Below are 13,241 nucleotides of genomic sequence, written 5' to 3'. Positions count from 1 at the left end.
ATGATAGTTGAAAAACCTAAAGTTTGAAAGAAATGGAATTGAATGACACTTTATTCTAAAAATGTTTATACATAAATGAAACAAAGCAATTAAATAAACATAACATTTATGAATTAATCCAAATATAGATGGTACAAAAATAAATGTGAAAATTGTGAGGTTGGATTTGAACACAAATGCAGCACATTATTTAAATTATATGCCCAGAAAGCCTTCAGATGAACCACAAAATATTGCCTGAAATCAACATCATAGTTTTGAAGAGTGAGTAACTGCTCTTGGAATGTGGCTCATGCCGATATTGTCACCAGGGATGGGCAGTATTTCAGATACATGTATTTAAAATAAGTATTTTAAATACAAAATAAGTTTTTGTATTTTAAAGCCTTTGAAAAAAATTTAATGTAAATTGCATTTAAGTACATTTTTCCACACAGTATTTTGTATTTAAATGCATTTTTTCAACCAAGTATTTTGCATTTGTATTTTAAATACATTTTCATGTATTTATGCCCATCTCTGATTGTCGCACTCAGAATATGTGAGAATATGCACATGCATGTTCACAGAGAGGTCCGTCACTCCTTAAATGCAACAAAAAAGTAAAGAATGACCCAAAAATTAATATTCAGACGTCATTTTATCATAATGGTCAAAATGAGGGGCTAAAAAACAAGGCAGACCAGCAATGAGTTATCTTGAGTGAAATTCTACCATTTCATAATATTTCTCTACGCATTTAGTTGTGTTATTTTATAATGCATGATATTGTGAGATATATTTAATGGACTTGTTTTTTTCTCTCTCACAACAGTGAGGATGTTAGCAGTCATTTTATCTTATTTGCAGGAAAGATGCGAGTATGGTAAAGCATAATGCCCACTTGGTCTCGTACTATTCTGATACATACACTGCTCTATCATTAAACCAAAGTGACTAAATAGAAAATGCACTCATTCTAAGAAGCAGAAGGCAAAAGATAGACATTGAGCACTTGCTAAAAGCAGTTGCAAAATAATTAGGCCCAGCAAAATCACTAAAACCAGTGCAGACATCATTACCTTCTGTGAAAATCACAATAATGTGTCAGAAATGCTACCTATGCACTGCTGTATGTCTCAGTTTTGACACGTACAGTTAATTTAATATACAGCTGACAGATTTCCTTTAATATTTAAAAGAGGCTGGTCAGCATCCTACTGGAAGTGTCTAGGAATGATTTCCAGAATCATTGTAAATCTTAAAACTGTTGATGCCGCCTCTGTTGATCATGCTTTCCTCACAGCGTCGACTTTCTCGGCCTGGATACGAACGCAAAACAGCATTATAAAAAGTAATAAAACAAGCCAAATACAAGGGAAAACTAAACACACTATTTACACTACATACAAACAAGCCATTCTTATTATTAATTGTGACTGATGTCTCTCCCCAGAACTCTATTTTTGGCTTTATTGACAGATATAATGCGACTGCACATCCTTTTTTCAATGGAAGATGAATTGTGTCAGATATTGGGTCGAGATGGCACAAAACTTGGAAGCTTTTCTCATCAAATGCTCTTTCGATCAGTCTTTTGAAGGGCAGTCTGTTGTGGCATACTCTGTAGTCTGGAGCTCCGTGTTTAGAGGTTGTCTCCGGGTTGGTACTGTGGTTCAGTGGCAGTGAAGTAATCCTCCAGGAAGGCTTGTAGATACTCAAAGGTGGGCCGCTCCTCGGGATCCCGCTTCCAGCATTGGAGCATGAGCTCGTGCAGGGAACTGGGACAGTCCTGGGGACAGGGCATCCTGTAACCACGCTCTACTTGCTCCAAGACTTCTCGGTTGTTCATGCCTGAGGGACAAATGCAAAGCATGTGCTCTTTAACTGAAAAAAGCCGTGGGGCCCTCAAATTCCTGTATGATGCTGAGTTGTACTTTATTCATCCTCGTAAAAACATAGTTTACCCAAAAAGTGAAAGTGAAACGTTTGTGTGGTCAAGTGTTGTTTTGGACCCTATAGACTTTCATTGTATGGACAACATTCAAAGTATCTTCTTTTGTGTTCATAAAAAGAAAGATAAACTTACAGGTTTGGAATTGTTTGGGCTGAACTATGCCTTTAAGTCTGTAATGGGTTTCTTATGCTCATCTCATTCCAAACCCCTAACACATTGGCTAATCTTCAAAACACCAATTAATTATTTTTCAAGGAGACATAGCAAACAGTTTCTGTCAATCTCATGTTAATCTGAGTTCCTATACAGTAGCCTTGTGTTCTTCATATCACTAAAGAATCTTTAGATTTATCAGATTTATAAAAGACATGTAGCAAAAACACACTTCTTTGGTGACATCGTTGATTTTGTGGTCTAAAAAACAATGACAAATCCGTCTCAAGCAAGTCCTGTGCAGCGCTGCTTCTATGAACCCTGAAGGAGCGTATTTGACACAGAAATACTCTGTCATAAATCCAACTTGTTTTTTGAAACTTCAGCCATGTTTAGCATGAGAATTCAACTCTTTAACAGTGTAAATAAGTCTGAAAGCATGAAATAGCATTAGACCTCCCCTTTAATAAACCTGAGAGGTTTCTGTCCCTCTACTGAAAGTCCATGTAACCAATACCTGGAACATTTACATTACATTTAGATCCAAAATGGCCATTAAGGCATCGTAAAATGAAATTCATATGAATCGAGGGGTTGAATTAAAGTCTTGTGAAAAGGTATGACCACTTTTTGTGATGAACAGATTTCATGTAAACTTTTATTCACATATAAACAGACATACAAAGAGCTCATCACATTTGGTAATGTATATGTTACACGCTACAACAAACCTTATTGGTTCTTATGCATCACATACACATATTTGTGATGTGTGTGCCAATCATTGTTTAAAAAGAAATAAAAGCCTCATATAAAATTATGTTAATCATATAAAAGCCTCATATAAAGCAATGATTATCATATAAAGAGATATCTCTTCACAAGACTAATGTCTCAAATTGCTTTTGTATGGATTTATTTTACAATGTCTTTATGACATTTTTGGATCTGCTACGTTTTGGTTGCCTGGACTTTAAATGGTAACAGAAACCTCTCAGGTTTTATTAAAATATCTTAATTTGTGTTTCGAAGATTAACCAAAGTCTTATAGATTTGGAACAACATGAGAGAGTTAGTGGTGAGCTATTCCTATAAAGATATAATTTACCCCAAAAAAGGTTCCAAGTCTGCACAATTTTCTTTCTTTCTATTTTGAATGTTTCCGCTTTTGTCCATACAATGAAGTCTATGGAGTCCAAAACAGCACTGGACCCCACTGACTTTCACAGTCGGGACAAAAAACACAAGAGACATTTTTTTCATACAGGTTTGGAGTGACATGTGGGTGAGCAAACAATAACAGAATTCTGATCTCTGAATTTTTTTTTGTTCATCAGTCATTTAAACTGATTAAATTTTTGTCAGTTGCTGTCAGCATTAATGGTCTAAAAATGTACCTTCCACCATCAGATCTCACCTGGATAGGGCACGCGTCCTTTGGTGACCAGCTCTGTGAGTAGTATTCCAAATGACCACACGTCTGACTTGATGGTAAACCTTCCGTAGAGTGCTGCCTCTGGAGCCGTCCACTTGATTGGGAACTTGGCACCTACAACAGAACACTGGATTTATGGATCTGATCTCTACTTGTGAATTGGGCAACGTTCCCAGGGAAATTACAGATTTAGCTCTGTTGAATATGTGCATAAGGAAACAAACATTAGTTGCAGTCATATGTTGTGTGACCTGTATAGCCACGTCATCCCCATTTGAAAAGTTGCCATGAAAAGTTTCCATATGCAACTAAAAATTGTTCTATAAACACTTACAAAAAAATAAATAGAAACACAGTAATACATGTGATTCCGATATTTTTTAAACAAGTTAATGCCTAGTGAACAAATGCATTATTGCAATTCAAATGTGGTAAACAATTGCCATATGTTAACATTAGTATTTTCTGTAATTTACTGTAGAACTATGTTATACTGTGATCTTAATAATACATTTAAATAATAAATACTCCAACAAAAAATCCAGACACAAAAGGAAATGTACAGAAATTTTAGCAGTACTTAAATCATTTGACTTAAAAACAACATATTATTGGATTTTTTAAACTCTGATCTTTAAACTCCAATAATGCAATGTACTTTTTTCTGAATTGTCAGTGTAAATGTGTAAAGTGAAGAAAAATGCTGTTGACATATGGCCACACTGTACAATAGAGGGTTGACTGACCCTATGAAGACAGAGTTACTAAGCCTGATTTGGGAGTGTAACTCTCACCTTGTCGTGCTGTGTATTCATTGTCCTCTATTAGTCTGGCCAGTCCAAAATCTGCAATCTTGCAGACTAAGCTGTCATCAACAAGTATATTGGCAGACCGGAGATCTCTGTGGATGTAGTTCATCCTTTCAATGTAAGCCATGCCCGCAGCAACCTAAAAGATAAGTGTGCAAGCAATGGAATATTTAAATGTCCCATGGTCAAGTAAGTGCTTACTGAAACCAGATACCTTGATCTATTACTGGTATCAAAGCATTTTTAACTAACCTGAGCGGCCATGTCCACTAAATTTGGCAATTTAAGCCCACGTCCTTCACCATCCTTCAAGAAATCCAGCAGGCTTCCTGAAAGACAATTACATTTACAGTTACATGTGAACAAACCTGTGTGATTTCTTTGGAGGTATAACAGGAATCTTGTTTTCTTTTTTAATAACATTTTTAAATTTAAAATTTCCAGCATCATTACTCAAGTCTTCAGTGTCACATGATTCTTCAGAAATCATTCTTATACATTGACTTGGTGCTCAAGACACATTTCTTAAAATCAATGTTTAAAACAGTTGTGCTGCTTAATATTTTTGTGGAAACCGAGACACATTATTTCAGAATTCATTAATGAACAGAAAGTTCAGAAGAGCAGCAATTATCTAGCCCTTCTGTTTGCAAAATCCTTTCTTACCTTTGCTCATATATTCTGTCACAATGTAGATGGGTTCTTCAGAGACGACCGCATAAAGCTGCACTAGCTTGTCGTGCCTCAGTTTCTTCATTATCTGAGCCTCCTCCAGGAACGACTCGGGGGACATTGTGCCTGGTTTCAAGGTCTTCACTGCCACTTTAGTATTGCCATTCCAAGTGCCTGCCATTCAGAGATGAGATTTCATAGTGAGTCACACAGCCCTTGAAAGAAACCACATAAAACCTTCCATGACAGCTGGCTTTCTTTTGATGAGAGGAAATGTTCTCTGCCTCACTGACAGGGCAAGATTTATACCCCTGGAATTATAAGTAATGTATGAATATCAAACTCTTTTATTGGCCATGTGGTTAAGCTAATCTCTTACCCATCCAGACCTCTCCGAACTGTCCATTCCCCAATCGTTTGATGAGCTGAAGTGACTCTCGTGGGATCTCCCATACATCTTTGGTTTTGACAGACAGGTCAGCAAGGCGGGGCATGCCCTTATGGCATGGGACTATTAAACGGCAACAAAGTCCTGCAGCCCGGGCTGAATGTAGAAATTTTAATAGGTTATACTGTTAGTTTACCATTTAAGATTAATACATTTTTGCATAATGCATTTGATGCAGATTTACCAGAATAATGGTGCACAAGCTGCTGGAGTGTTTCGAATTGAGCTCTAGTGGTGATATAATATCCTCCATTGTCCAGTTTGCGGATCTTGTAGTGTTTCACATGGTCGCCTTTACTTTCATCCCAGTCCTGTATGGACAATGAATATGCTCCTAGAAAAAAACATGAGAGAACTGAAAATTAGATACAGGACAGGACTCTCAAATATCAGTTAAAAATTCCAAGATGAACTTTAAGTCATAACGTTTTTTTGTTTTTTTTTGGAAGAAATGACTACTTTTGTCTGGCGAGGATGCATTAAATTGATAAAACATTACAGTAATGACATTTACAATGTAACAAGAGATTCCTATTTCAAATGCTGCTATTTTAAACTTTCTATTCAAGAAAAAAATGATAACGGGTGCCAAAAAAAAATTAAACGGCACGACTGTTTTCAACATTGATGATAATATAACATTTCTTGAGCACCAAATCAGCATATTAGAATGATTTTGAAAATTCAGCAATAAGTGACATTTTATAATATATTAACATATAAAACTATTTTAAAATAATTTGAAATTGTATTAATATTTCCCAGTATTCCTGTTTTTACTGTATTTTTGATCAAATAAATGCAGCCTTGGTGAGCATTTATTTTGACTTATTTTGAATGCAATGGAAAAATTTACTCACCCCATATTTGCGAATTGTATCATTACTGCAAATTACCTTTGGTGGTCTCACTCTCCCTTATAAGGAAAGTGCCTCTGGGATTTCCATTTGACAACAGCTGCCGTTCTGCATCTTTACGGCCAAGTTTTCCAAAATACCAACTACAAAGGGATACATAGTGCTTGTTTTGGTTAACAGTATGACCACATGACAAAGTAATGTTAATGTCCTTGTCCCTATGAAAATACAACTAGGAGTAACACAAATAACAGACACTGTTCTTCTGGATAGTCTTCCTATTTCTATTTCACTTTTGTCTATTTTCGAAACTAAAACAGAACTTACTCTTCTGCCTGTATGGAGTCTACTGGAGCCACATAATTACTGGGTATGTATCCTGTTCCACCTGTAGTGAGAGAGCGCGCCTCCCACCAGTCTCCTTCCCTGAAATACAGGAGCAAGAGAACAAATTAACATTGAGTACATTTCCAATGGGTCAAGTTTCAATTATTAAGAAGGAAACTATAATGCACATATAAAAAAATTTGAATATAGAAATCTCTCAAAAAGTATAGTACAGATACATAATTGCTGTTTGGGGTCAGTAAGATTTTTTTTAAAGAAATTAAATTCATATTTTTATTCAGCAAGGATGCATTAAATTTATCAATTTATAATGTCATTTAAAAATTATATTTCAAATAAATGTTGTTCTTTTGAACTTTCTATTCATCAAATTATAAAAATAAAAAAAGCATTTACGAAGCATAATGGTTTATTCAACACTGATAATAATAAATGTTTATTGAACACCATATTAGTATATCAGACTGATTTCTGAATAATATTGTGACACTAAAAACTGGAGTAATGAATTCTGAAAATTCAGCTTTGCATCACAGGAATTAATTATATTTTACAATATAATAAAGTAGAAGAAAGTTACTTAAAATTGTAAAAAAGAAATCACAATATTACAGATTTTACTGTATTACTGATGATCAGATAAATGCAGCTTTGTTGAGCATTAGAGACTTCCTTCAAAAACATTTAAAAAAAAATCTATAGTAAAAAAAAAAAAAAAAAAAGTAAGTATATTAAAAGCATTATTTTATGTTTCAGACAGCATCCTACTGGAAAGTTTACTTTAAAAAAAAAATATTCAGAAAGAACATTTTTGGATTGGATTATGAAACATTGTTTTTGATGGTCTCTTTAAATATATTCTGTGAACTCACGTGCTATTTAGAATCTGGAACTTTTCCCCTTTCCTGAAGCTGAGGTCATCCTCTGACCTTGCCTCATAATCATAAAGTGCTACAAAGAGTGTTACTCCTGCAAAAGAAAATGACAAATAAAATCGGCTTACTAAAACAAAAAGAAATATTATGATGGCTCAACAATGTGCAATGTGATAAAAAGTGGAAATTATTTAAAAAGATTGAGAAAATGTTTTTTTTTTAAAAGGTCGACATTAAAAGATATACTTACAACTCATTTGGCTTTTATTAAATATTTTCAAATAAAATAGGTTATCAAATGAGAGAAATGTAGGCCAGGACTTGATTTTATCCATTAGATCATGATACCAGAATGAAGCCAGTAGGGAAGGGGCTGAAAAATGAGGCCTTGGTGATGTCAGCCAAAAATGAAAGTTTTTTCAGAGATTTAACAAGGAAAATAAACTTTTTTATTATTTTTTTTAATTTGGAATTATGTGGACTGATCCATCAGGCTCAGTGAAAACAGGAAAGATTTCCGTGGAAGTTAATAAAGGTGATTTTTATGTCACACTGACTTCACCATTCAAGATATTTCATTTCATTGAGTGCTAGAACAGCAAAGTCCCTCATTTGTTCTACCTGTTCCACCCCGGGATCGTAGCGTTCCTGAGTGTGAAGAAGAGTTCACTCCCCCAAACACTGTCACTCCTTGACTGACAGGTGCATGGAAGTTATTGTAGTTGGGTATAGTGGTGACTCCAAAGCTGGGGTAGTGCTGAGGTGTTGGATCAGCCCCATATCGATATCCTGCATGCTGTGAGACGCTAGTTTCTCTGTCGTCTGTAAGTTTGGTTGCCTCTTTGTCCTTGCATTGCACACAGCCCATTATCTATTTTCTTTGGGGTGAAGAAAGGAAAAAATGATGATGACTTAATATATATTTATATCTGCGTTGACATTTTATTGGTTTGAATCTAATCAAATTAGACATATTAAAGAGGAGCTTAAGATTCATATTCAGAACAACTGACTGGAAGTAAACATAAATCAATAATTAATTCAACAAGTGACTCAGAGAGACATTTGGCTTTAAGCACACAGTCTGTAATTACAGTGCAAACAAATGGATGTGTAACTAAATATGTGATTTATTTAATCTTAATTGCAAATGTCATGATTTGGATTATGATAATTGGATTATGATAAATATAATTGAATAAATTAAAGGAATAGTTCACACAAAAATGTACATTTGTTGAAAATATATTCACCCTCAGGCCCTCCAAGATTTTGATGAGTTTGTTTTTTCATCTGAACACATTAGGAGAAATTTAGTATTTCATCACTTGTTCACCAATGGATGCTCTGCAGTGAATGGGTGCCGATAAAAACTTAAAATTAATGTCTCGTGATAAATTAATGTCTTGTGCAGCAAAAAAGCTATGTGTAAGAATTAAAACCATCAACTTTAAACATGTTTTTTTAAACCTTTTATTTTTTTTTATTTTTTTTATTTTTTTTTGCTGAAAATACCAGTACATAATCCATAATAGCATTTCCTCCAGTGAAAACTGAATCCTCGTTTGTCCTCTCAAATCAAAATCCACACAACTGTTTTGGACTGTTTGCACTTGTAAACAGTGCTTTGATCTGTGCATATTTCTCTCCTGATTCAGACAAAATTACTTTTTCACTAGAGGAAGCAATATTATGGATAAGGGACTCATATTTTAGATGAAAGCAGCGCTTTGAAGTTAAAAACGTATTAATGATGGATTTGTTTATTACAAATATGCAGCTTTTCGCTTCACAAGACATTAAGAGTCGTAAGGATTACTTGTGGATTATTGTGATGATTTTATCAGCTCTTTAAACTCTCATTCTGATGGCACCCATTCACTGCAGAGCATCCATTGGTGAGCAAGTGATGTAATGAGTACATTTTCAGCAAATTTAAAAATCTGGTTGAACTATTCCTTTAATGTGACTATTATCCAACCAAAACACATTTTCTATTCTGCAGAACATTATGTTAATATTAATAAATGTTTATAGAAGTGGCCTGTTTATAAAAGAATGGAAATGTAACACATGCAGAAAGTAAACAAAAACATATAGTTAATAAACATACCACGGCAGGCACTGGGCTACCACAGTGGAGTATTTGCATTCCATTCAATTAAAGATGATGTGAAAACATCTACAATTTGCTCCTTTGCCTGAGTGGGCAAAACAAAAGCCAGAAACATTGTTTTATTGGCAAACAATGTATGGGGAACTATAACACACTGTGTTGAAGAATACATAAAGTCTGTATAGGTTAAACATTTCATATTTTAACATCTTTTAATTATTCTGCAGAAAACAAAGAATTCAGAAGAGCCATTCATGCTTTTGTTGTACAAGAACCACAGACAATACATCAAATATGAAATTGTTTAACTATATTGCTGAAAATGAAAAGTATATAATTTCATATCCATCATAACATAAGAACCTTTAATTAAGTCCGAAATAACCAATCCTTTTGATCAATGAGACTTTTTGTTCATAACTAGTTCATAACGAGTAAATATATTTACAAAGATTGCCAAGAGATTTTCAGGAACCAGTCCTTTGAATTAAGAGATTTAAACTATAATTTTATGAGTCTCAAAAAGATTTGAATGCTGCTAAATGGAGCATTTGACTTTCTGAGACTCAAAGCATAGGAACATTTCCACGACTTTTGATGTTTTATTACTTTCCAAGAGTATTAAAAAATTCCCTGATTTTTCCAGGTTTTCCATGACCGTGCTTACCCTGCATTTATCATTCTGGATGCATAAAGCAAGCAATAAGAGGGGAAAAATGTTTTTTCTGCCTAAGGGCCACTATATATAGGCTTCATTTGAATAGATATAAAACAAGCAAAAAATAAATCAATAAACAGATTATACTAAAAAATAAATAAAATAAAGCATAAAATCCGTCAAGTCACACAAATACTTGCGTGCTGAGATTGTAAACCCTGATAAAGGGTATTGTATGATTTCAATGACTACTGTCCAGTGACAGAGGCCTTATTCTTCCATTCAGTTGTGTATATAAGGCTTTTTCTGCTGCGCATCAATCCCGCTGCCAGAGACGAGCGCTTAGGAGCAAAAGCATCACACCATCCCTACAAGAAAATACATTCGTTCTCGATGTTATATATTCCTAAACATCATTAGGCTTATAAAGCGAAAGCGTTATGGTTAGTCCGTCGGTACTAGCGTTATAAACGCCTCCATCTCCCATCATTTCCATTAACCACAATATCCATTGGATACAAATCGGCTGCACCAAGTGTATCAAAAAACGCCAGACCATCAGAAAATGCTTACCAAGAGAGAGGGGTCGCCTGAAGTGTTTTGGATTTCACCGCAAAGAGACAATCGAAAATAGGTCATTTGGAGACAGCTTTTTCTATTAATAAAATATTGGTGAATTACGAAAATAACGACATTGGCCCTGACGGCTCAGGCAGCTCCTGTCGCCGAGTGTAACAGATGATGGCGTTGCTGAGGCGGATTCTCTGGGGACCGAGGATGTGATTGACGGGACACTCAGCCAATCGGGTGGGGCAGAGGACGCCTGCGTGCGCGCGCATGTTTTGCCTCCTCGATGGTCCTTTCTTGCTCCTACTATGCAGCGTGGGTTCAGCTGTGGTTACCATAGAAAAACAAGGACTGTCTGGTCATGCTCCACAAATCTCTCTGTAATAGTCGACAACCTGTGACACCAATAATTTAGTGTGTTGTCTGAGTTTAGAAAAAAAATAAATAAATAAAAATAAATAAATAAATAATATATATATATATATATATATATATATATATATATATATATATATATATATATATATATATATATATATATAGCTATTTTCATAATCCGTGCAAGTTGTGTGAGGCACACCTGCTTTTTTAGACAATTCTGAGAATTTCGTTTCATTTTAAATGGTTTGGGTGTGAAACTTTTCAGTTTGTTTAGCCTGCCAAAAGTAAATCTCTTTATCATCAATGTAAATGCACCTTTACGCAAATCTTTTAACTGAAAGGTAGCACTAGTCTGTGTTTAAAGAAGGAAACTTTTCATAGATGGCAAGATTGGTGTAATTTATCACATTTTTGCTTATAACTTTAAATATTGTGACCAAAGCAATGGTATAATACCTACGTTTGACATTTTTTGACATTTTTTATTTATTTTATTTTTTAGCTGAAAAGGCCAAAAAAATAAATAAAAAAAGGTTCTATCATGATAACATACCCTGATAAATATTGGGACAATGTGTGTTCATTCAATTGTACGTTATTTTTTTATATATTTTCCTCTGGCAGTAATGTTGGAAATATTAAAATCTTAAAAGGATTGTTCGGTCTTAAATTCTGTGAACATTCTGTTTGAAACCTGTATGACATTTTTTCTTCTGGAAAACAAAAGATGTTTGACAGAATGTCATTCTGTCAAACATCTTTTGTCTTCTGAAAATCTCATAGCATCTCCTCTTTGGGTGAACAAAGAAAGTCATAAAGGTTCAGAAGAACATGGGAGTGACTAAATTAGGATTTTATGGGTATGTGATTGTGCCTGTACTAAAATTGACTTTTGATAGTTAGCCCGAGTCTCTTCATCCTACTAAAGGATCATATATGTACCACTACAGACTCTTTTCACAGACTGTGATGATGCGTTTCTATGGTTATTAACATAATAAATCTTATAGTTTTATTTAAAAAAATGTTAATGTACATTTCTAAAACTATACTTTGTTTTCTTTAAATTAAACTAGCTCACTCTGTATGAGTGTTTCTATTAAAATGGCCAAAGGGAGTGATGCAGATTTGACATCCCCTCATTTGACCATTGTAACCAATGGTACTGCCATACATGCATATACACATTGCCAAAAAATGGCAATGCGTGTATATGACGTGCAATGTTACTGATGTAAATATATATAAATCAGTAATCAGCAAAAACAGATCAAGGTTTGGCATGAATTTCAAGCATATTCAATGTTTTAATCTTAGAAAATGAAACTCTGCAGTGGACTCTAAATCAACATTTGTTGCTGTAGTGCCAGCCAACAGTTGTGAGATTTTTTATATATATACTCATCAAGATTTTGTTGAGTCAGTTTATGCTATAGCTGACTTTTCAAAATATGTTTGTGATGCCTCAAATCATTGTTGATCAAATGCCACAATTAACATATGTCCCTAAAATATTACATCTGTTTTAATACTGTTCATTTAAATTCTGTTATTTTAATTTTATAATATATTATTTTAAGATAAATATCCAATTTGCACAAATCTGTTTTGTTTAGTGAATAGGCTTTAATGTTTTAGGGATTCTCTGTTTAACAAAACGTATATCAGCTAAGTGCGCAATATAAATCTTCCCTTATGGATTACTCAGGCAGATCATTCACTCATTCAGATGTAACCAAATAGTTCACCATTGCACATTTACAATGTTATTATTGTTTATGAGCAATCATGCTGTGATGTTGAGCAGTTTCCATGGTGACGTGAGTTAGTATGGTGATGTGAAAGAGCACTTTAGACTATTTCAGTGCATTCAAAACAACTCTGTCTGGGTTGACAATAAACTGACTGAATCTAGGTCACCAGGATTCCTCAGAATGAATTCATCATGCATGCAGTGTGTGACTGAATGTTTATATTAGAAAATTG

At 34.3% G+C, this 13,241-nt stretch overlaps 1 protein-coding gene across 1 annotated transcript; it reads right to left on the bottom strand.

Annotated features, from left to right (window-relative positions):
- Positions 1–621: 621 nt before the first annotated feature.
- On the bottom strand, positions 622–11,067 carry LOC128031367 (tyrosine-protein kinase fyna-like). The gene is made up of 13 exons (XM_052619583.1): positions 10,881–11,067; positions 9,647–9,734; positions 8,155–8,411; positions 7,531–7,627; positions 6,638–6,736; positions 6,350–6,453; positions 5,638–5,787; positions 5,385–5,549; positions 5,000–5,179; positions 4,586–4,662; positions 4,319–4,472; positions 3,507–3,638; positions 622–1,833 (listed from the first exon to the last, which is right to left on the bottom strand). Exons 3-13 carry the CDS (start codon positions 8,399–8,401, stop codon positions 1,625–1,627), a joined length of 1,614 nt encoding a protein of 537 aa, XP_052475543.1. The 5' UTR covers positions 8,402–8,411; positions 9,647–9,734; positions 10,881–11,067; the 3' UTR covers positions 622–1,624.
- Positions 11,068–13,241: the final 2,174 nt, after the last annotated feature.

This window comes from Carassius gibelio, chromosome A17, assembly GCF_023724105.1.
Source record: "Carassius gibelio isolate Cgi1373 ecotype wild population from Czech Republic chromosome A17, carGib1.2-hapl.c, whole genome shotgun sequence".
NCBI classification, from domain to species: domain Eukaryota; kingdom Metazoa; phylum Chordata; class Actinopteri; order Cypriniformes; family Cyprinidae; genus Carassius; species Carassius gibelio.
The sequence above is the reverse complement of the archived record's forward strand: the minus strand, read 5'-3'. Positions and strand labels throughout refer to the sequence as shown.